Source organism: Salmo trutta, chromosome 17, assembly GCF_901001165.1.
Source record: "Salmo trutta chromosome 17, fSalTru1.1, whole genome shotgun sequence".
Lineage (NCBI taxonomy): Eukaryota > Metazoa > Chordata > Actinopteri > Salmoniformes > Salmonidae > Salmo > Salmo trutta.
In genome coordinates, this window is record NC_042973.1 from 25,038,301 (window position 1) to 25,060,250 (window position 21,950).

Here is a 21,950-nt window from a genome sequence, read left to right on the forward strand (position 1 = left end):
GTGTGTTGTTGACAAGATGTAAAGTGCATATAATAGAGACACCACAGTTCTCCAAGGCATGAGTTCCAGACTGTTGTTTTCTCTAAACTCCTAGAAACAGACCCCTGCTTCTATTCAAGTCTTAACAGAGAGATGATGTCAGCCCAGTCAAGCTGGCTGTTTGCTCTTGTTTTCCACCCGAGGGAGCACATTGACACTGCAGATTATCTCCATATGCATATGGAACAGGTTTAGTGGCATTACAGTTGATAACAGATTATTAATGATCACATTGTTTTGGTGTCTTGAAAGCTGGTTGTAACCATTGATGGACATGAAGGAAGGAATTAGTAAGTCAGTCTGTCTGCCAGTGTTGTAGACATCATGTGGAAGCAGAGGGAGCTTATGTCATCATCAGTACTTGCCTCCTGGAGGTGTCCTGCTCTAATGAACAGCCTGGCTACTATCTGAGGCTGTGTTTCTACTCTACTTCAGAGGAGAAACCACAAAAGCAGGCACTCTGGGTTGGCATGGGGAGACCGACCTTTGTCCTCGTGTCTGATGATGGGAAGAGCGTTGGCGAGAGACTGGGGACGCCAGGCTGGGCGCGTCTTCATTACCGTGTTTCCTCCACGCTCTGGCCTCTGCATGCCGGCTGGCTGGCTAGCCTATTAGAGGGGGACAGGCGTCATCAGGCCGGCCCAGCCTGGATGGATCATGGTAGTGGGGGGTGGTGCGGCATGGGGCCTCCTCTTGAACCTCACACCAAAGTGGCCATCCATGCTCCATCCACCACCACTCTGCTCAGGCTCGGGTAGAGATGAGTTTGGGCCTTCTTCTTTGGCCATGTGTTTTCTTCGGCCGGTTCCAATTACTGGGCCCTAGTTGGAGGTGGGATGGCCGCTCTTCCTCTAAGAGTGTCTCCATCTGCCAGGCCCTTCCCTCCTCCCTGCCAGGCCCCACCCTTCCACATGGGCCAGAGCAGCAGAGGTGAAGGCCAGCGCCAGGGGCAGCCATGAATGCAGCCTGTTAATTCAGTAATGAGTCACAACATGAAAGACGTGGTGGACGGAGTGGGGAACGGACATGGAGAGTGAGATAAAGATGGAGAAACTGTCAGGGCTGCCTCGGGAACGCTGGAGCGAGGAGACATGCGAGCAACGTGTGTTTGCGTGCCCATTCCAGTCTTTTCTCGCTTTTCTCTCGGCTTCCCCCTCGCCTTTCCCCCTCTTTCTTTTCGCTTTCTTTTCTAATTTAACTTTTCATAGATGTTTCTTACCCTGTTTAGTGCTCTTGCCAAGTCCCCCGGCGGACGGATGACAAAAGCCCTCTAAAAGCCATGTGATCTTCCATTTTCCGACAGCCACACTTCTGAGGATTAAGGCTATTTAATGACTATAATCTCCTTCTTTCTCAAAAGTGATTTCTCACATTCTGTCTCAGTCAGAGGGATTGCATTAGCATTAATAGATTTATAATTTGCCTCAATGACCAAATGTGCCAGGATTTTTTTCTTCTTCACTCACCATTCTTTCTCCCTCCTCCTCCCCTACTTCTTAGTTATCTTTTTTCCCCTTCGACTTCTTCATGCTCAAGCAAGTGTTCCTTTGTATGTGGTGTGCTGTGGGGCAGTACATGGCTGGGGCTCAGCAGGACGGCGTACCTGTCAGTCGTGAGCAGCTCTCCCCTCTGCTCTCTCACCTCCACTCGGCTCACATCAGAGACCAGCCTGTCAGGGGCCACACTTTCATTGTGTAGCCAAAGAAATCACCTCAGTTAAGGCCCTTTGGGCTTTTCTTCCCCTCACTTTCTTGGGGCCGCCGAGGGCCTCTCTCTCTCCTGTGTTGCAAGGGTTTAACTTGTGAGAGGATGACTCTTATTCTGACACGGACACAAAGACATTAGAGAAGGACTGGGGGGAATGGCTACAGTAGGGAGGGGCTTGTCCAGACACACCAGCTGTGGAGACAGCGGTGTACAGGCCTTAACTGTAATCTGAGAAAAAGAGTGGTTCCCCCTTCCATCACTCCGACACACACATATAAATACATCACACACACAATGCAGGCGGCGGTACTTGGATCTTTATTCAAGCAATTCCAGTTACTATACTTCTGGGCTCAAAAATAACATTTGTGTTTAGATGTAGGTACTCAACAAAGCAGTGTGCTCCTGGTATGGGGTGTAGGAAAGAAATAAACCAATTTCAGTAATCGTTAGTGTCTCCTGAACAAATACTCTTAAAATATTTTGATTCACTATCTCTGTCCTTCCTCTTTCTTCTCGTTCATGCTCATTTCTTAATTTGTAATTTTCTAATCCTGTAATATTCTTCTCTCCTGATATTGGCTGCTGGATGTCATCTCTCTCCTGTTGCCTTGATGGTCCATGTGATATCTCTATTTTATAGTCTTTTACAGCGGAGGATTCTTTCCTTGCTCCAAGCTAAATTCATAATTCATGTTTTTATAAAAATCGTACCCACAAACCCCTGTGGAGTTTTATTTGCTCCGCACACCACCTACATTTTCAAGTGCATCGATTCATCACAGGAATTTATTTTCCACCAAATATGCTGTGCACACCTTTGTATAACACATACTGTAGGAGGGGTGGTGGGAGGGGACATACTCATAGTTGCTTACAGGGAGAAGTCTATACCAAATGCTTTCAAGGTTAGGCTATTCTCTCTTAGAATTTTTGTTGTTGTCAATATTTAAATATTCTTTGCAGCAACATTATGCCTTTTGTTTTGTTACATAATAACATTGAGAAGACAGTCATTTATTTGAGAGTGGTCATGCCAAAATACAAATGAGATTGAGTCACCTGCCATCCAGCTACAGACTCGTTTACAAAGGAGGGTTTGATAAGATGTAGTATGTGTGGATAGGGGAAAGGGGGAGGCTGTGTACTTATTGTAAACATTTGGTTATGTGTGATGAGGAATACCAGAGGCTTCTCTATTCATCCATTTAGAGCAAAGTGTAAAACGCAGTCAAATAAAGCAAACAAACAGGCTGAGCTGGAGAATTCTGGGTTTGTCTGAGCCACCGTGGGATCCAGGCTCGCAGCATTCCTGCTCAATAAGTCATGAGGATTTCTCGTCTCCCATCCCCTCCTTTCCTCTCCTCTCTTCTTCTCTACTCTAGTTTAGATGCTAAATAGATGACGTGTGGGCTGTCAGGCCCCCTCAGAATGCACAAAGCAGGGCAGAATGACTATATGATCTGCTTTGTGTGTATTTATATTATGTATGCATTAATAGACTTTTGTCTGAACTAAACTGGAGAAAAGCATGCATAATCCCATGTTTTATTTCATTCACTTTGCCATATAAGAATATCCTCATTATTTGAGTGTCTTCTAATAGGTTTTTGGAATTTCAATCTGGTCCCTATAATGAAAATATGATGAGGCAGATGTAATTCTAGAGGGGAGTGAGGGATGTTTTCTAAGGGATTATAAAGAGAGAGAAAATACACTTTGTCCTTATTTCTTCAATCCTGTGGGAATACATGTCTTTAATTCTTAGCTTCTATTTAGATTTTTTTTCTTGTCCTCTCTAACATTTGAATTTTGTCTGTGTTTTGCATTGCAGATGGTGATGATGACCCTGGGCTCTCCTGGGTAGCGTCCTCTCCCTCCAGCAAAGACGTGGCATCGCCGTCACAGATGCTGGGGGATGGCTGCTGCGATCTGGGCATGGGCACAGGGGAGGAAGAAGGGGGCGCAGGGCTACCCTACCCCTGCCAGTTTTGCGACAAGTCCTTCAGCCGCCTCAGCTACCTGAAGCGCCACGAACAGATCCACAGCGACAAGCTGCCCTTCAAGTGCACCTTCTGCAGCCGCCTGTTCAAGCACAAGCGCAGCCGCGACCGCCACGTCAAGCTCCACACCGGAGACAAGAAGTACAGCTGCCAGGAGTGTGAGGCGGCTTTCTCCCGCAGCGACCATCTCAAGATCCACCTGAAGACCCACAGTTCCAGCAAGCCCTTTAAGTGCAGTGTGTGCAAGAGAGGCTTCTCCTCCACGTCCTCTCTGCAGAGCCACATGCAGGCTCACAGGAAGAACAAGGAGCACCTTGCCCTGCGTGCTGAAAAGGAAGGGGGGAAGCGTGGCAGTAATGCAGGCAGTGGAGGGGAGATGGACCAGGACCCATACATGTGTGACTACTGTGAGGAGACCTTCAGCCAGACAGACGAGCTGGAGAAGCACGTAGTGACCCGCCACCCCCAGCTGTCTGATCGAGTTGACCTGCAGTGCATCCACTGCCCTGAGATCTTCAGCGACGAGGGCCCGCTGCTCTCCCACATCGAAAGGTCCCACGCCAACCGTAAACACAAGTGCCCTGTGTGCTCGGAGCAGTTCCCCTCTGTGGAGGACGTCTATTGCCACCTGGACAGCCACCGGCAGCCCGACTCCAGTAACCACAGTGCCAGCCCTGACCCAGTGCTGGGCAGCGTGGCATCCATGAGCAGCGCCACCCCAGACTCCAGTGCCTCTCTGGAGAGGGGTTCCACCCCTGACTCCACCCTGAAGCCCACCCAGAGCCGCCGCAAGCTGGCCCCCAACTCTGACCATGACGATGGGGGTCACTGGATGGCCAAGGTGACCTACAGCTGCCCCTACTGCTCCAAGAGAGATTTCAACAGCCTGGCCGTGCTGGAGATCCATCTGAAGACCATCCATGTAGACAAGCCCCAGCAGAACCACACCTGCCAGCTGTGTCTGGACACCCTGCCCACGCTTTACAACCTCAACGAGCATGTCCGCAAAGCCCACCGAAGCAGCGGGGGCGCTGCAGCAGCCTTCCCCCTGCTCCAGTTCACCAACGTGTCGGCCTTCCACTGCAACTACTGCCCAGACATGTTTGCAGACATCAACACCCTGCAAGAGCACATCCGCATGTCCCACTGCCTGCCTGGAGGAATGGTTGCAGGCTCCACCACCCTGGAGGGCAACCACGCCTTCTTCTGCAACCAGTGCTCCATGGGTTTCCTCACAGAGTCCTCTCTCACAGAGCACATCCAGCAGACCCACTGCAGCGGAGGAGGGGTTCCCAAGATGGAGTCCCCCGTCCTGCAGCCCTCCCAGTCCTTCATGGAGGTCTACTCCTGTCCATACTGCACCAACTCACCCATCTTTGGCTCCCTGCTCAAGCTCACCAAGCACATCAAGGAGAACCACAAGAACATCCCACTGGCCAATAACAAGCGGCAAGCCAAGGTGGCTGACCTTAGCCCCGCCTCGTCTGATGTGGAAATCTCCTCCCCCAAACGCCATAGGCTGGCTGGGGACTCTACCCTGGCAGGGTCCAATGGAGACTACCCCTGCAACCAGTGTGACCTACACTTTAGCAGCTTTGAGAGCTTCCAGGCCCATCTCAAGTCCCACCTGGAGATGCTGCTGAGGAGGCAGTCCTGCCCGCAGTGCAACAAAGAGGACTTCGACTCCCAGGAGTCTCTGCTGCAGCACCTGACGGTCCACTACACCACCACGTCCACACAGTACGTGTGTGAGAGTTGTGATAAGCAGTTCTCCTCTGTAGATGACCTGCAGAAGCACCTGCTGGACATGCACACCTTTGTGCTGTACCACTGTACGCTGTGCCAGGAGGTGTTTGACTCCAAGGTGTCCATCCAGGTCCACCTGGCTGTCAAGCACAGCAATGAGAAGAAGATGTTCCGCTGCACGGCCTGCGCCTGGGACTTCCGGAAGGAGAGTGACCTCCAGCTGCATGTCAAGCACAGCCACCTGGGACACCCCACCGGCCCTGCGGTCGCCGGCAAGGCCCGCAAGTGCATATTCTGTGGGGAGACGTTCGGCACAGAGGTGGAACTGCAGTGCCACATCACCACCCACAGTAAGAAGTTCAACTGCCGCTTCTGTGGCAAGGCCTTCCATGCTATTGTGCTGCTGGAGAGGCATCTAAGGGAGAAGCACTGTGTCTTCGACGGGGGCAATGGCACTGGGAATGTGGGCAGCCATAATGGTACACCCAATGGGGTGACCCAGAGCTCCAAACGTGGGGGAGGAGGCGAAAGATCGACAGTGACCACGGAGCAGGCTGACCTGCAGAGCATGCTGCTGAAGAATGCCAGCCAGGATGTAGCCAACAGCCACGAGGTCAGCGGAGGCGAGGAAGAGCTGGACAACTCAGAGCCCATGTACGCCTGTGACATCTGTGGGGCGGCCTACACCATGGAGAGTCTTCTGCAGAACCACCGGCTGAGGGACCACAACATCCAGCCCGGGGACGACGACGCCGGCACCCGCAAGAAGAAGGCTGACTTCATCAAGGGCAACCACAAGTGCAACGTGTGCTCACGGACCTTTTTTTCAGAGAATGGTCTGAGGGAGCACGCCCAGACCCATCGTGGCCCAGCCAAGCACTACATGTGCCCCATCTGTGGAGAGCGCTTCCCCTCCCTACTCACGCTCACAGAACACAAGGTCACCCACAGCAAAAGCCTGGACACGGGCACCTGCCGCATCTGTAAGATGCCCCTGCAGAGCGAGGAAGACTTCATAGAGCACTGCCAGATGCACCCAGACTTGAGGAACTCTCTGACGGGCTTCCGCTGTGTGGTGTGCATGCAGACGGTCACCTCCACCCTGGAGCTCAAGATCCACGGCACCTTCCACATGCAGAAGCTCTCATCCGGTGGGGGCAGTGGGGGCGGGGGTGGATCGGCCTCCTCCTCCCCCAACGGCCAGCTGCAGCAACACAAGCACTACAAGTGTGCCCTGTGCCTCAAGGAGTTCAAGAACAAGCAGGAGCTGGTGAAGCTGGATGTGAACGGGCTGCCCTATGGGCTGTGTGCTGGCTGTATGAGCCGGGCTACCAATGGCCAGTCTCCCAGCGGGGGCACCACGCCCCAGGAGGCCGGGGGAGAGAAGGTTGCGCCGGGCCTGCGATGCCCCGAGTGTGCTGTGAAGTTTGAGACAATGGAGGACCTAGAGAGCCATGTTCAGGTGGACCACCCCGAGATGAGCCCGGAGACCAGTGGGGCCAAGAAGGTGACGGATGCCTCGCCTGTCCCTAAAGTAAGAACACTCTCACCATATTCTCCACTATGGCTCAGCATACTGATTTATATTCAAATCTACATACAATATGTGAAAATTCCAAGGTTAAGGTAACTGAGGTTTAATTTAGTAATTGATAAATCAATCACATAGTGAATACCCAACATTGTCCTCTGCGGTATAAAAGAAATAGAACACATTACCAATTCAACAAAAAGTTAAATGGCCCTTCATTTAGAAACATCTAGTGAATTGATTAAAACTTCAAAGCGAATTCACATTATTCAGTCATTCCTAATGCTTTTTGAGTGATCTGAAATGTTGTTCCCACTTTTTAAAATCCCTAATATTTTAGCAGTATTTTCTAGCAGTGTGTCTGTTCCCAGTGGGTAGCGTGTCAGTAAGAAGTCGTGCTCAGTTAGATGTGTGAATTCATGGCTGCGTTTCAGTGGGCCCTAGTGCTCCCTGCAGCTCAGCCCAGCTGAGGCATTGTACGGCCTGTTCGCTCTACTAGATATTGACAGTGAGGTCCCAGGGATGCTCAATCTTTACCTGTACCTTTGTTTCAGCTCAATGCAACAGCAAGGAGAAACCTCAGAACCCCCCCTCTCCCCACCAGTACATTATTGTTGTATCAGGAGAGCGTGTGTGTGTGTGCACGCGCCGGCTGTGAATGAAAAAGTAATTTGATAACCTCTTTAAAATTCTTGTCTACCTGTCTGTTGCATTGCAGAAGAAGACGTACCAGTGCATCAAATGCCAAATGACCTTCGAGACAGAGCGAGAGATCCAGATCCACGTCGCCAATCACATGATCGGTGAGTCAGCCTCATCATTTCCTGTGTGTGTGTTTATCTTTGTGCCCGTCTATCCTTTGCGTTTCCTCTCTGGCTGCACAGCCTTCTCTTTGGCCTAGCCCTCGCCCTCTCTCTCCCCGGCCTGCACAGCACACAGGTGTGAGACAGACCGGTGAAATGAACAGCTCTATTTCTGAAGCTGCCGCCGCTCTCGACAGCTGTTCCATTGTTTAACACTTGACTGCACAGCTGAGGCCGCAGTTGCAGGTCTGATTGGGTGGCAGGTAGCCTAGCGGTTAAGAGCGTTGGGCCAGTAATTAAAAGGTTGCTGGTTCAAATCCCTGAGCCAACTAGGTGAAAAATCTGTCTGAGCAAGGCACTTACCCTAATTGTTCCTGTAAGAAAATGTGTTAGGTTGTGGAAAATGTTCTATGATAATAGGCAGATTCCCAAAACATTAAAACTGCCCAGTTATGCTGACATTCAGATAATGTTTTTGTTAGGTTCCACAGGAAATTCCTATAATGTTGTAAGAATGTTGACCCAACACCTAGTCTAAATTCTTTAAAGGTTCCCAGAACATTTAATTCAGTTATTGGAGTTGTTCTTTTGATATTTACATAGGTTGCACAGAACATTCCCACAATGTTCCACAATTTCCAAATAAGTCTGTTTGTATGACGTTCATAGCATATTTGTTTTAGGTTTAACATATTATTCCAATGATGTTCATGCAATATACATTTTACCTTGTCTTGGAGGTCCTCAGAACATTTCAAGAACATTTAGAAAATGTTATATTTAAGATTGACCTAATATTACCACAACATTGTCAGCATTAGAATGTATATCTCCTTAAAGCATAATGCATCCCCATTATGTTTCTCACCAGATTTAATAGCAATTTGCATTTGAAGATGGTGGCATTTTAATTTCCTTCATAGGACATTCAAACAGCATTTAATCATACACACACATCCATATTTTTTACACTTCATATGTTGACAGTCTGCACATGTGGAGTTTGTACCTGCAATGTTTGGTTCCCAAACCAGGTCTCTTACATCTCTTACATGTTCTTTTTTCAGTATATAGCAATGTCGGTATGGTCAATCGGTTAAATAAAGGTTAAATAAAATACAAATAAGTACATCAGGAATTCCACGCTGGGTTGGGTTAAATGCGGAAGACTGACTAGGTATCCCCCTTTCCTTATCCTTTTTAGCCTTCTTATTCATAACTAACACAGGGAAATACAGGAACTGGGTTATTCACCATCACTTCCCCCATCCTCTTTATATGCTGCATACTTCTAGGCCCATATTTACAAGGTATCCAAGACTATGAGTGCTGATACAGGATCTTTTCAGATCATGACAAATAAGAGGGGGGGCATATCAAGGGTCTCAAAGTAGGAATTATATCGTCTGCGTTTTTAAAAGTTGAACAGTCCATTTTTACACAGTTTTATTTTTTTACAGTTGGTCTATATTCTGCATTTCTGACTGGATTCATAAATCTGGACAAAGTGAAGACATGCTCTCTTAGTAGATTATATCTGAGCCTCAAAATATTTAATTTTTATTTTACAAAGAATATGTGGGCTTGAACCTGCAATCTTCAGCTTTGCAGTTTGATCATTAAACCACTGTGCCACCAAGGGATCATGTAGTATTGAGGTATTTCTTTCAGTCTAATGTGGTCAATCAGGACATAAAACACACTTTCTGAGTTATTAAAATGTCCCCATCCTCTTCACATGCTGTTGTACATATAACAGTGTATTTTATTTTATGTTAAATCTAAAACCAATATGCTATGAATGTCATAAAAACGGACTTATTTGATAATTATTTAACATTATGCAACATTGTGGGAATGTTTTGTGCAACCTTTGTGAATATCATTAAGGGAATGTCCTGTGCAACCTAACTTAAACATTGTATGAATGTCATCACAACTGAGAATATTTTGTGTTTTGGAAACCTATCTCTTGTATCTGGTAATGTATTCACACTGTTCCCACAACTGAAATAAATGTTCTGGGAACCTTTAAAGAACTCAGAAAGACGGTTCTGTCAACATTCTTGCAACATCAAAGGAATGTTTTTTGCACCCAGATACAAGCGTTAACTCAATGTCAGCACAACTAGACAATTTTTTTTTTTTTGGGAACCTATCTCTTGTCATAGGCCCACAATGTTACCACAACATAAAGAAACATTCTGTGAGCCTTTAAAGAACAGACAAAATATGTGCTGTGAATGTTCTTGTAACATCAGGTAAATGTTTTTTGCACCTTAAAAGAAACATTGAACAATCATCCTCACAACTGGACAGGTCTTTGTGTTTTGGGAACATATTTTTTGTAATGTCCCCACACTGTTCCCACAACCTAATGAAACATTCTGGGAAACTTTTTAAAGAACAGACAAAATGTGTTCTGGGAACATTCTTGTGACATGAGGGGAACGTTTTATACAAACATTGTATAATCATCAGCATGACTGGACAGTTTTTGTGTTATGAGAACATTTGCCACAACCTAACGAAGGTTCTGGGACCTTTCACAGAACCAATTTTGGTTTGCTGGGAAAACATTACTGGTAACATTACTGATTATTACATTATCTGGAAACCTAATGAGATCTTTTGGGGAATATTCTGTGGTGGTTGTTACAGATGTTGTTCACAACATTTAGTGAATGTTAGGAGAACATTCTAAGGATGTTATCATCCTAATGTAGATTAAACATTAACTAGAATTTAATGGGAATCTTAGCTAATGTTCTGAGAATGTTCCCGCTTTGCTGGGATGTGCGTTTAACTGAAAAGTTCCTCTGTAGTTTTTTACGGGCTTCCTCTGTGTTGTTATTCTGTGAAGTAATAATTGCTGCAGCAGCGTACTATAGTGTAGATTAACGAGCTTGGCCTGTGAGTAATTTGGGAGAACAAACGGCAGAACGCTGGGAGCCGCAGCGACTCCCCAGCCTTCTCCAGGCCTGACAGCTGATACCAGAGTTGTGCCGGTTGATGTATTTTCAGTGCGTGGGTCCTCCCGAGTCCTGCAGTAGTTGTGTCTTGAGAGAGAGGGCTGGTACAGAACATAACCACAGCTATAGTATACAGGCCTACTGCCTGCACCAGCCCAGAGTCTGGCTGGGAACAGAGACATTCTCCACTGGATTCATTCACCAGCCCAGTTTTATTTATTTATTTTTCGCTCACTTCCACTGTTGACTTAATTTCCTCCGTTCCTCCTTCCCCAGCCTCACCCTGTGTTAATTTTCTCTGCGTTCTCTGATGAGGGTTGAAGACCCATCCATGTTCCCATGCTCTCTCTCATCTCCATCTCCACCACCCCTCCACCCTGAAAATCCTCTCCTTTCAGAGTTCTCTCCCCCTAAAAGACTGTACCATGATGGGGTGATGGGGCGGCTGGAAGAGGGGCAGGGGGAGCGCTTTTAAATGCTTGGCTCTCTCTCTCAGCCGCCATGGAGGGAATTTTGGGTTAATTAACATCATAATTGTTAGAAAAGCTGGAGGAGATTAATTATGGAATTGAGGAAGATTATTTTAAGTACTGTTATTATTTTATTATTTCTTTCTAACCCCTCTTCAAAGATGGATGACGTCTTTTCAGCAGTAAAAAAGAGCAGTGTCTTAACCTTTATCTGGTGAGGCGTCTTTGGTGAGAAAATGGAAGAGATCACAGAGGAGAGTTTTCTGCTGTCCCTCTCGCTACTGTCTTTCTTGGAGAGATTAAGAAACAATCATTAAAAAGCTACACTATCTGTCAGGTTTGATATATGACTGCTGAGGTTATCCCTGAGCTTTGATATTTACTCTCCACATTTCTCCTTATAGAAACCCTTCAGAATGCACAAGTATTAGTTCTCACGCATTTAAAGCCCCAGTAAAGTAAAAAATCAGATTTTGCTGTCTTTAATATATATTTCCACTCTGAGCTGTGTTTTATATATATTTACACTCTGAGGTTGGAATAATACTGCAACATTGTAATAATGATGATAATGCCCCGTTAGTGTAAGAGCTGTTTGAAAAGACTGCCTGAAATGTCATCCTGTTGTGGTGGGATGGAGTTTTGGTCTACCTTGAGACATCACCAGGTGGTAAATTAGTTAATAGACCAATAAGAAAGAGTTCCTAATCTCTCTGCCAATAACACATTTTCAGTTTTCCCTTCCCCACTTAGACCACTACCAGACAGTCTTAGCAAAGAGCAATTTCTCAAGCAAGAATTTTGCTAAGAAGCTATTTTTGTTTATTTCTTTTTACCATTTTAATTGAGAACAGTCACAGTAAGGTACTTAATTGTTATCCAGAAATTATTTGATATTGAGATGAATACAGCTGCATTGGACCATCAACGCATTTCCAACCTCCTAAAACATGTGGGGATTTTGCCTTTTTAGATTTTAAATCAGTTTGTTCACTAGAAGAGTAGCAACAGTGAACACATTCTTCATTCTAATCCATTGTTCACAGTCTGTAAGGTGATGGATACTGTCTTTATCCCCATTGTGGCAGAGAGGCTGTTTAGGAGAGAGGGATCTAAAACAAGATAAATCCAGTCAGTGTGTTTTCTGTACGCCACATCACTAATGATAAAGCACCAGCGATGTGGCCTGCCCTTTTGTCTAACCATTTGTCAGCTGGGGTAATCATGTCCACTTGATTTTTTTCCTCTCCGCTACTTCGCAGGTGTTCTGACACTCACCTTCCATTTCCATAAATGTTATTGATGTTCGTCTGCCATCACAGGTCTGTGTGTGGTAGAGGTGTGTGTGTTGTGGGTGCACTTTGGTGGGTGTCTTTTGTCATTTATGCTATTTCAGCCCCTCATAGCAATGTAACCCCCTGATGTAACTGAGAAACCTGAAATAAACTAACTTGTAAACACACACACACACACACACACACTTCCCCTTTGTATGTTCCCTGCGCTCTTCACATTTGCACAGTGAGGATGTGCAGAGAGACACCCCACACACCCACCCACCCACCTGGCCCTGTTATCCACAGTGATGTTTGTGAAGGTATGATCATACCACTGCTCTCCCCCTCACAGCTTTGTCTAGGAATGATCATTAACAAGGAGGTGACACTGCATCTCATTCAGTTTACATCCTGAACACTCCAACATCTGCTGAATGCTGGCTGCTCCCAGCCCCTTCCTGTGTGAGCCCACCCCACCCCACGCGTGTGTGTAGGATCTATGTTTGACTTCCCAATTGTCACTTTTCCTCTTTTCTCATACACTTCCACCCCACAGAGCGTGTGGATGGGCAGGCACACACACACACAAACACACACACACACACACACACACTTGCTTAGCTTTGAAGATGTGCACAAACTCCTGAAATACTTCTACCTTTTAACAGTATGTGGTGAGAGTGGGACACAGCTAGGGAAGGATGAAGAGGTACAGGTGTGTCTAGATGTGTATGTGTAAACTGATGTGTATTTAGCTGAAGTTGATGATTTCCTCAGATGGCTTGTTATTCATGCATCCTCTCTAGCTGTGGTTTTATTTTTGTGTTGCTAGCCAAGCTCGAGTGTCGGATGATAATCGATGAGACTGGGAGAAGTGGAGAAGCAGGCACGTTCTGCTGGAAGAGAGCTTAATCAAGCTGGAGAGAGGGGGTGTACCAACCTGGTGTTAATTAATCAGAGCGGTGCGCCAGGCAAACGCCATGCGAGCGGTGTTCTCCAGGAGGCAGTGGGCCTGGAGGAATGTGGGTTTATTTCTCCTGCTGCCTGTTGATTGAACTGATCTGATTATTTAATGTAGACATACCACTGCTGTGTGCCTGGGTGGAGAGGAAATTGCTTAGCAACACTGCTCAGACAGTGTCACGCAGTGTCACATGTGTTTACGCTACCAGAATTATCATGATACACACACATACTTGACACACACACACACAAAAACACACACACAGATAGATAGATAAACCTGTTTACTTTCGTTACAGCCTCACTCCCCTTGTTAAAGATCTTCCCTATCAGATTGGCCTGTCAGCCTGTCACTCAGTATCCAAGTCATTGACCTGTCAAGCGTCTCTCCACTGTGAGGTTAGACTGGAATGTGATTATACAGCAGCATCCTCATGGCAGTGCCAGTGTTTTACTCTGTCCTGGAGGACAGGTGATTTGAAGGGAGGCTGAGAGACTTCCAACTGTATAATCTAATCCAGTAATGTGATAGAGTCCTCCAAAGCTGCTCTAACTGTACATTGGGCAAAGTAGAGTGTAGTGTACCCATGGCCTCCTAAAACCCCTGTCAGACTACATCAGCTGTAATGGGATGAACAGATGGAAACTGACTGAGAGAGAGGGAAACTGCTGTCTGTTCTTAAAAACGTGTGCCTTTTCCTCTTAATCGTTTCAACATAAATATTCTAATACAATAATTCCTTAATACTGTAATCCTCTTCAACAGTGTATTTGATCGTTAATGTAAGATATTATTTTCGTTTTAATACAATGTTTCATAATAGGACTAAATAACTTGATGGGTTCCTTGAAAGGAAGTAATTCATTTGACAAGATCTGTTTATACTTTTTTGATAAGTATACACATGTCCACGCTAAAACCCACCAGCCACTACATTTGTGTACACTCTCCACCCATGATAATTGTCTACACACTCCCATATTTAAACAGCCAGCCACACGAAATCCCATTTCTCACACAGAGAAGAGGAGAGAGAGGAGACATTTTGGCCCGGGGTGATAACCTGCCTGTAGAGACACCCCAGTGTTCTGCTATTGTGTTGTAAAGCCCTGCGCCATGCCTGCCGTGTGGGCTGTGACTGATCCCCATGTCTGCGTGCCTGCGCAAAGATGGAAATAATCACAATAATAATAGTCCACCCCTTCCAGGGCCACATGCTGAACAATAGGAGTGGTGGACCAGAGCCTCTCATTTCCCAGGGAGAGAGAGTGTCAGAGGGCCAGATCATTTTCATTTCCTTTTCCCAGATGGAGGGATATCACAGGCTGGTCTTATAAACTAGACGTAACATAGTAAACTAAAATATGGGACTATGAAATAAGTAGGAAATGTTATGTTTGATATGGCCACGAAAGACAAAGGGTTACTTAAGTCAAAAACAAAAGGGGGGGATGTAACACAAACGTCTAGCAACCCAAAAGTTGCGTGTTCGAATCTCATTTTTGCTCATTAGAAATTTTGCAACTACTTACTACTTTTTAGCTCATTTGCAACTACTTAGCATGTTAGCTAACCCTTCCCCTAATGTTAACCCTTTAACCTAACCTTAATCCTAACCCCTAAACCCTAACCTCTAGCCTAGCTAACTTTAGCCGCCTAGCTAACGTTAGCGTTAGTTACTTAGCAACCTAGCTATTAATTAGTCTTGACAAAATTACTATTGAGATAAATTGTAAAATGCCTTATTCACATTATTTTTGTTATGACATAAGTCTTACACTGATGTGTATGATGTGGTAAAGCCTTCACACATTTGAGACAAAAGCTCTCACAGCAGTGTCGACGCCATCTTGGTTTCCAGGGGAATAGGGATGGAAGGACTGTTCTAAGAAACTGGATACAGTTCAGTGGTTCTGCATCTTCCCTATTTATAGGCTAGCCGTGCCGTAGCGGGGTGTGAGGTTGGGGGGGTGCTGTGCACCACAGTGGGGCCACCCCCCAGGGCCCTAGGCTGGGGATCCCACCTGTGTGGTTAATCACAGTGCTCTATGCATTCAGAGCGTAATTTTAGCCCTGGTTTGGCAGGGCTCAGTGGTGCAACTGGCCCTGCACGTCGGCCTCCCCTGCTGACAGGGGTGGGGGAGTCGGGGAGTCGGGACAGAGAAGGGAGGCAGAGGGAAGGGGGGGGGGGGACAGCCTTACCACTCACACCTGCAGGGGGCTCCTCCATGGTTTGCAGCTGCACAGTGGAAAACAATAAAGCCTGTGAAAAAAAAATGCCAGTGTGGTCCTCCTGAGAGACCCCAACACACAAAGAGAGGAGAGAAGTGAGGGAGAGAGAAAAGACAGAAAAGGGAATTCTAAGCAGGCAAAGACTGCCTTAGCAACCCAACCTACAGCAATAAACAAAGTAAAGAGATACAGAATGTGGTTGTCGATACCCAGCTATATTTTTAAATCTTTCTCTTCTAAAAATACTCATGGTAGCTGATACAAATATTTGTGCGGTACAACTGCTACTACTACTGGTATTTGGACAGAATATGCAAGCACCATTTTGAGCGTGTGGATGCATGTGCTGCTCTGAGTGTGTGTGGGCTCACACACTTCAGGACAGGCTGAGATGGGAGAACTGAGGAGCTTACTCATTTCACCTCACATGCACACGCATTACCTCACCCCCACCCCTTCTCTCTCTCTCTCTCTCTCTCTCTCTCTCTCTCACTTTGAATTCAATTTCAATTCAATTCAAGGGGCTTTATTGGCATGGGAAACATATGTTAACATTGCCAAAGCAAGTGAAGTAGATAACATACAAAAGTGAAATAAACAATAAAAATGAACAGTACACATTACACTCACTTACTCACTCACTCACTCACTCACACACACACTCACACACTTACTCACTCACACACTCACACACTTACTCACTTACTCACTCACACACACACTCACACACTCACACACTCACACACTTACTCACTCACACACTCACACACTCACTCACACCGACACACGCGGCTCTGCTCTCCAACACATCCTGAGGAAAAGCATGCAGACACTAATGCCTCACTAATCACCGGCGCCCAGAACTCACAGCACGCCCACTCTCCTCTCAATCGCCCTTAATCAGCCAACACATTTCAATTAGCATATTGTGTTTAACCTCACTTTCATCTGCTTTTATTAGTAGATTGAGCTGTACTCTCTTTCCCCCCATTCAGCCCTCTCTCTCTCTCTCTCTCTCTCCAACTCGCTCTCGCTCCACCTCCCACCTCTCGCTCTCGCCACCTCTTTCTTTCTCTCTCCCTCTACCCCCGTCCCCTCTCTCTCCCCCTCCTTCCATCTCAAGGCTGGGTGTCTCTCTCTTCCCCACTCCAGTAACTGTACCCGTGGACGAGAGCAGTGTAATAGATACATCTATTAAAGCATCTACTGGAGTCAGACTGTTTCTCCCCTCATCAAGGCCTAAACTAAGTCTGGAAATACAACCCTGTCAGTTGAGCACTCTAGTCTTATGACTCAGTTTCTTCATTGGTATTTCCTTTATATTTATTTCCTGGTGGACATGAATTGTGATTTGAATCTTGGTCTTGTGACGACAGAGTAGAGTGAGTTGGTTTGATATTGAAGGATGAGCATCAGTCTGGGTCTGGATAAAGAGAGAGTATCAGGTGCATGGTATGGTAGCTGCTGCCCCACCATAACCCCCCATGTATGAACCCCCTAACCCCCATCTAATCATGGACCTACTGACTAACTGTCACCTTGCCTTCTCTTTCCACCCACCTTGCCTGTCGGACGCCTGTAGGAGAACCTGCCCAGCTGCAAGGTTTGTCCCCCTTCTCTCTCCATACCAAGCTGTGTGAATGGAGACCTGCCTCACTGCCTGTTGAGCACTGGGAAAGAGTGGGGAGGGGGACCGGCCCATATGGCTAAATAGGGCTACAGGGCAGGACACTGCATGATGCACACAATAGATAATATTGTAAAATACTCCAAATAAAAAATAGCAGAATGCTTAATTTGCACTGCAACCGTGTAAAGAGGAGCTATAGCCCCACTCTCAATGCAAACCCTCTCATATTATTTGCACACCAACATAAAGGTCCACCCCCCACCCCTGATGATGGCTGTGTATGCATGATGAACCTCTCCCTCTCAGCCAGGCCCAGGGCACAGCCAATCACCTGAATCTAAGTGCCCTCGGGGGAGCCCAGCTAATGATGCATCTCATTCATGATTCTCACTTATTCATTTCAATGAACTTAGCGAGCTAGCGCCCTGAGCATGAACCCAGATGAGCAGAGTGGCAGAAAGGCATCCCGGCTGATCCCTTTAACCCAGAAGTGATCTCACAATACAGTAGTGTAGTCATGTTATTACTCCTCTCCTCCTCTTGCTCAGACCTGACCTCTCACTGGTAAATCTGCCCCTACTATCAGGTCAATGCTCCCAACTATAGTCCTGCTGTCTTGAACTTTAAGTCATATGTTAGCCTTAATGCATGAGTGATGTTTAAGGTACTATCTATCCTTTAGAGACATCATGAGACTAACCCTTTATACTGAGGCCAGACCTGTACTCTGTTCTCTTCCTGTGACAACCCAGCTATCTGCCTCTAGTGATGTCTGTCTGTGCTGCAGTTGGGCAGTGCTTGAGCAATCTCCTTGTAGTGTGTGTGTGTTGGTGTGTGTGTGTGTGTGTGTGAGGTGAAGAGAGAGCGAGGGAGAGAGACTGGTGAGAGAGACCTGGTGTGGGCTCTGTGTCACTGAAGACTTAATGAGGCAGCACACAAGAAGCTTTAGGAGTCCATGGATGTGGATAATGTGGATGATGGCTCACTCCACTGTGTGCATGAGTGTGTGTGTGTGCCGTGTGCTAGCCTGATAGCCATAGGGCAGTGTTTTTGACAGATGAAAGCCGCTCTCTGCCTTCAGTCCAGGCTCATTACACCATTGCTCATGAGTAAGGTTAAATAATTATTGTATGATCCATGATCCTCATTCAAATAGTCACCATCTCAAATAGGCCTCTATATCTGCCCTTCCCTTGACTGTAGAACGTGATAGTGTTAATGAGGTGTGTTGGAGGATGTTGGTTGTCTACTGGTCTCCACTGAACACACAGTAACACACTGTGGTGATGCTATGAACATGGGAACAGATGACAGGCCCCTCATGCATATCCCTCACCACCTGGAGCCAGCCAGCCAGAACACCAGAGGGGAGGGAGGATGGAGGGGAGAGAGGGTATCAGGGAGGGAGGGAGGGAGGGAATCATGGAGTAGGGGAGGATGAAGGGAGGGGGGTGTATGATGAAGGGAGAGAGGAGGGCATGTATATTTGGTATTTCTCCTTTAAGGACCTTCTTGACTGCTTCATTGTGATTGGATATGAGGGGAGTCGATTGTTTAGCAGAATGTCAGCTGACCTCTCATCATACAGACAACATTAAGTAATGTTGTTGCGATGTTTACATGCACACATGCACAGGAACACAGGTGTGCACATGGTCGTAGGCTGCCAGCCAGACTGAAGTGCTTATGAGTCAGAGAGCCTCCCATAGAATCTAGGTAGCAACTAACCCAATAACAGTAAATACTTTACGACCATTGTATTCCTGTCATTCTCTCTTTCTCCCTTTCTTTCTCCCTCTCTTTCTCCCTCTCTTTCTCTGCTGCTCTCTTCTGTGTTCCTCTAGTTACCCCCACTGAGAATGACATGTTTGAAAGTTTTAAAAAAAGCAAGAGGAGAAATTGCTCAGATGTTGGTGAAGTGTTTGTTTGCAAGGCTGAGTGCTGCTTGATCCCCCTGAGAGCTCATTTTTCCACGTTTGCGCTTGATTTGCTTCTTATGCTGTCTATTAAAAGTAATTACAAGCTGTTTGGAGATCTATAAGAGAACTGCTCAGGGGGAGCTCCTCCAAAACGTGTGGGAACAGAATGGAAAATTGGCACATTGTGTGTGTGTGGGGGGGGGGCGCATGAGAATAATGATGAGAAATTAAAAGAGGGGCTACATGTAATCCATTTTTCTGTGTGTTATTTATACAAAGGTAAATGTAATTTGTGTCTACAACCACTAATGCCAGCCCTTGATGTCTGTGTTATACAGTAGTAGAGAGTGTATTTGCGTCTTATACCTTAAGTCGGCCTGTGCTTGTTTTAGTGATGTCAGAGGTGCACCTGCCCTTCTCTCCCCCCTCGCCCCGCCCGGCTCTCACACCCGCCCAGGTGTGGCTGAGCCAGCTGCTGGGGAGAATGGGACAATTAAACTCCCTCCTCCCCCTCCCTGCCTCCTCTCCCTGCTTTGTCTGGTAATTGTTAAAAGACAAACAAGCCGCTTGCCTTTCTGCGCATGATAAACACGGGCCAGCCACAATTAGCTCCTCGCTTAATTCGTTAAGTATTCTGAATTTATTTTCTCGAGTGACGGCGGCATCTGTCGCAGCTGGTGAGGAAGGTGCGGGGTACAGTGGTGAGAGGCGGTGCGGGGGGTGTGGGGAGGGTGCAGGGGAGCAGAGCATCACACACCATAATAAATCACACTGACCTGAGTGTGTGAGCTCACAGCGGAGGGCAGAGTGCATAGGAGAGATGGAGGGAGGAGAGATTGAGAGATGGAGGGAGGAGAGATGGAGGAAGGGATGAGGTAGTCATGGACGGGGAGGAGAGTAAAATAGACAAGTTAATCAACAGAGAATAAATCAGTTGATCTTTGACCTCCAGGGTTCTCCAATGGTCTCTGTTAAGGCTCCTAATGACCTGCTATCTCATAGTTCATTTAGAATGGAAGATGTGCAGATTGGCTTTTAGATCAGTCTTTCTGATGAAGTCAGATAAAATGCTAAGTTTCTAACTCCTCTGCGCTAATTAGCATCTCCTGTCTGTCGGAGGTGATATGAGTCTGATACGTCAGCGAGGCTCCAGGTGGGAGGCATGAGAGGATGTCACAGCTCATCTCTCTCCAGATCAAGCAGAATGTCAGCTAGAGATGATTGGGGGAAAGTTTCCCAAACGCCCCCTTCCTTTTAGCTGCCGAGGGCCGGGGGTGGAGATCCCAGCGCGGCACAGCACAGGCCCCTCGCCTGCTATTAGCTTCTCCGTATGTGCCTCTGTGTTTGTGTACGTTTGTGTGTGTGTATGTCTGGGTGGGAGAGGCAGGTGCTCGTCCTCTGTGTTCAAAGCCCCACTCCCAGGATGCAAAGCGTGGCTCCCAGAAAGGTGACAGGCTGACCGATACATGCAGCTTTGATACAGGGTTTTAGTGAGCATCACACGGTTAAATAGGAGAGGGGAGTCGGGATGCATCAGGAGGGAAAAGGTACAGCTGGCAACCTGATGTGATTTAAGACTCAAGCTACCATGGATTTTCTGATGTTTCACTTTTTAGGGAAAATATTTGTTACAAACTTTTTTATTTTACTGTATATTATTACACCCCATGTAATATAATTACTCCCGAATTCAAATGAAGAAGGTGTGGCAACTTTGTGGTTACATTATGCTTTAATTGGTCTAACTGGAGTAAAAACAGACAGAAGCAGGGAAGATGGAAAGAGTGTGAAAGAGATTATTAGGGCAATGGAGAGATGGAGAGAGAGAAGTGGGAGTTGGCAGGAAGATAGAGGGAGAGATGGAAAGAGGGAGATGAAGAGGGATCAGTTGGACGGTGGGGAATGAAGGGAATTTGGCAGTGAGAGGGAGTGAGGGAGAAGAGGTGGAAAGTAGTGGAGGACTGCATGAGAAGTGTTTTTGATGGTGAAGAGGTGGAGGGAGGGCAGAGATGTCCACTAGGCCACTGACGGGGGGAGGCCACTGACAGGGGGAGGCTGACCTTCCAAAGCCAGGGAGAGGTTGAGGACGGGGTTGATGGAGAGAGGGATAAGGGACAGACACAGGGATGGGAGGATAGAGAGAAGAGAGGAGAGGGGTGGGGGTGTGAGGAGAGTGATAGCTGCCTGACAGGGGCTCTTCCGGTTTTTGGCATGCGCGGTGAGCAGCTGGACTTCATTAGGCGCTGGTGTTAATTACTGGGACCAGACTGGAGCAGCGCGAGGAAAACACTTGCCTCAATTCAGCCAGGGTCACCTTGAAATCGTTTAGCATCAGAGAGAGAGAGAGGGATGGAGAGACAGGGAGAAGTGGGTGCATGTGGGAGAGTGAGGCACCCATTCTTTTGTTTGTAGTGAGTAGCGCACTGATTCATGGTTGTGATTCAGGCTGTAATAAGACACAGTGTTGGTTCATTAGTGATTAGTGATCACTGATTGCTGTTGACGGCGTTTACAAATAACCATTAAATGATGCAGCTGCTGCTGATGTGGAGGGTGGTGGAAAATGGAAGCAGATCAAAATAGGATCATGCGTACAGAATACAGCTCTGGGTGGATATGGACTAGACACACTGTATTTCACTGATCTAATGTTGCTG

At 46.8% G+C, this 21,950-nt stretch overlaps 1 protein-coding gene across 2 annotated transcripts in view; it reads left to right on the top strand.

The window, feature by feature from the left end:
• LOC115151921 (zinc finger protein 423) overlaps positions 1–21,950 on the top strand; it is a 145,993-nt gene that overhangs the window by 73,539 nt on the left and 50,504 nt on the right. Inside the window, exons 4-6 of one of the 2 annotated variants that reach the window (XM_029696273.1) lie at positions 3,581–7,029; positions 7,745–7,829; positions 17,327–17,347. In XM_029696273.1, the coding sequence (XP_029552133.1) occupies positions 3,581–7,029; positions 7,745–7,829; positions 17,327–17,347 (3,555 nt within the window). The remainder of the gene's footprint in view (positions 1–3,580; positions 7,030–7,744; positions 7,830–17,326; positions 17,348–21,950) is intronic. The other variant, XM_029696274.1, reaches the window with a different exon arrangement.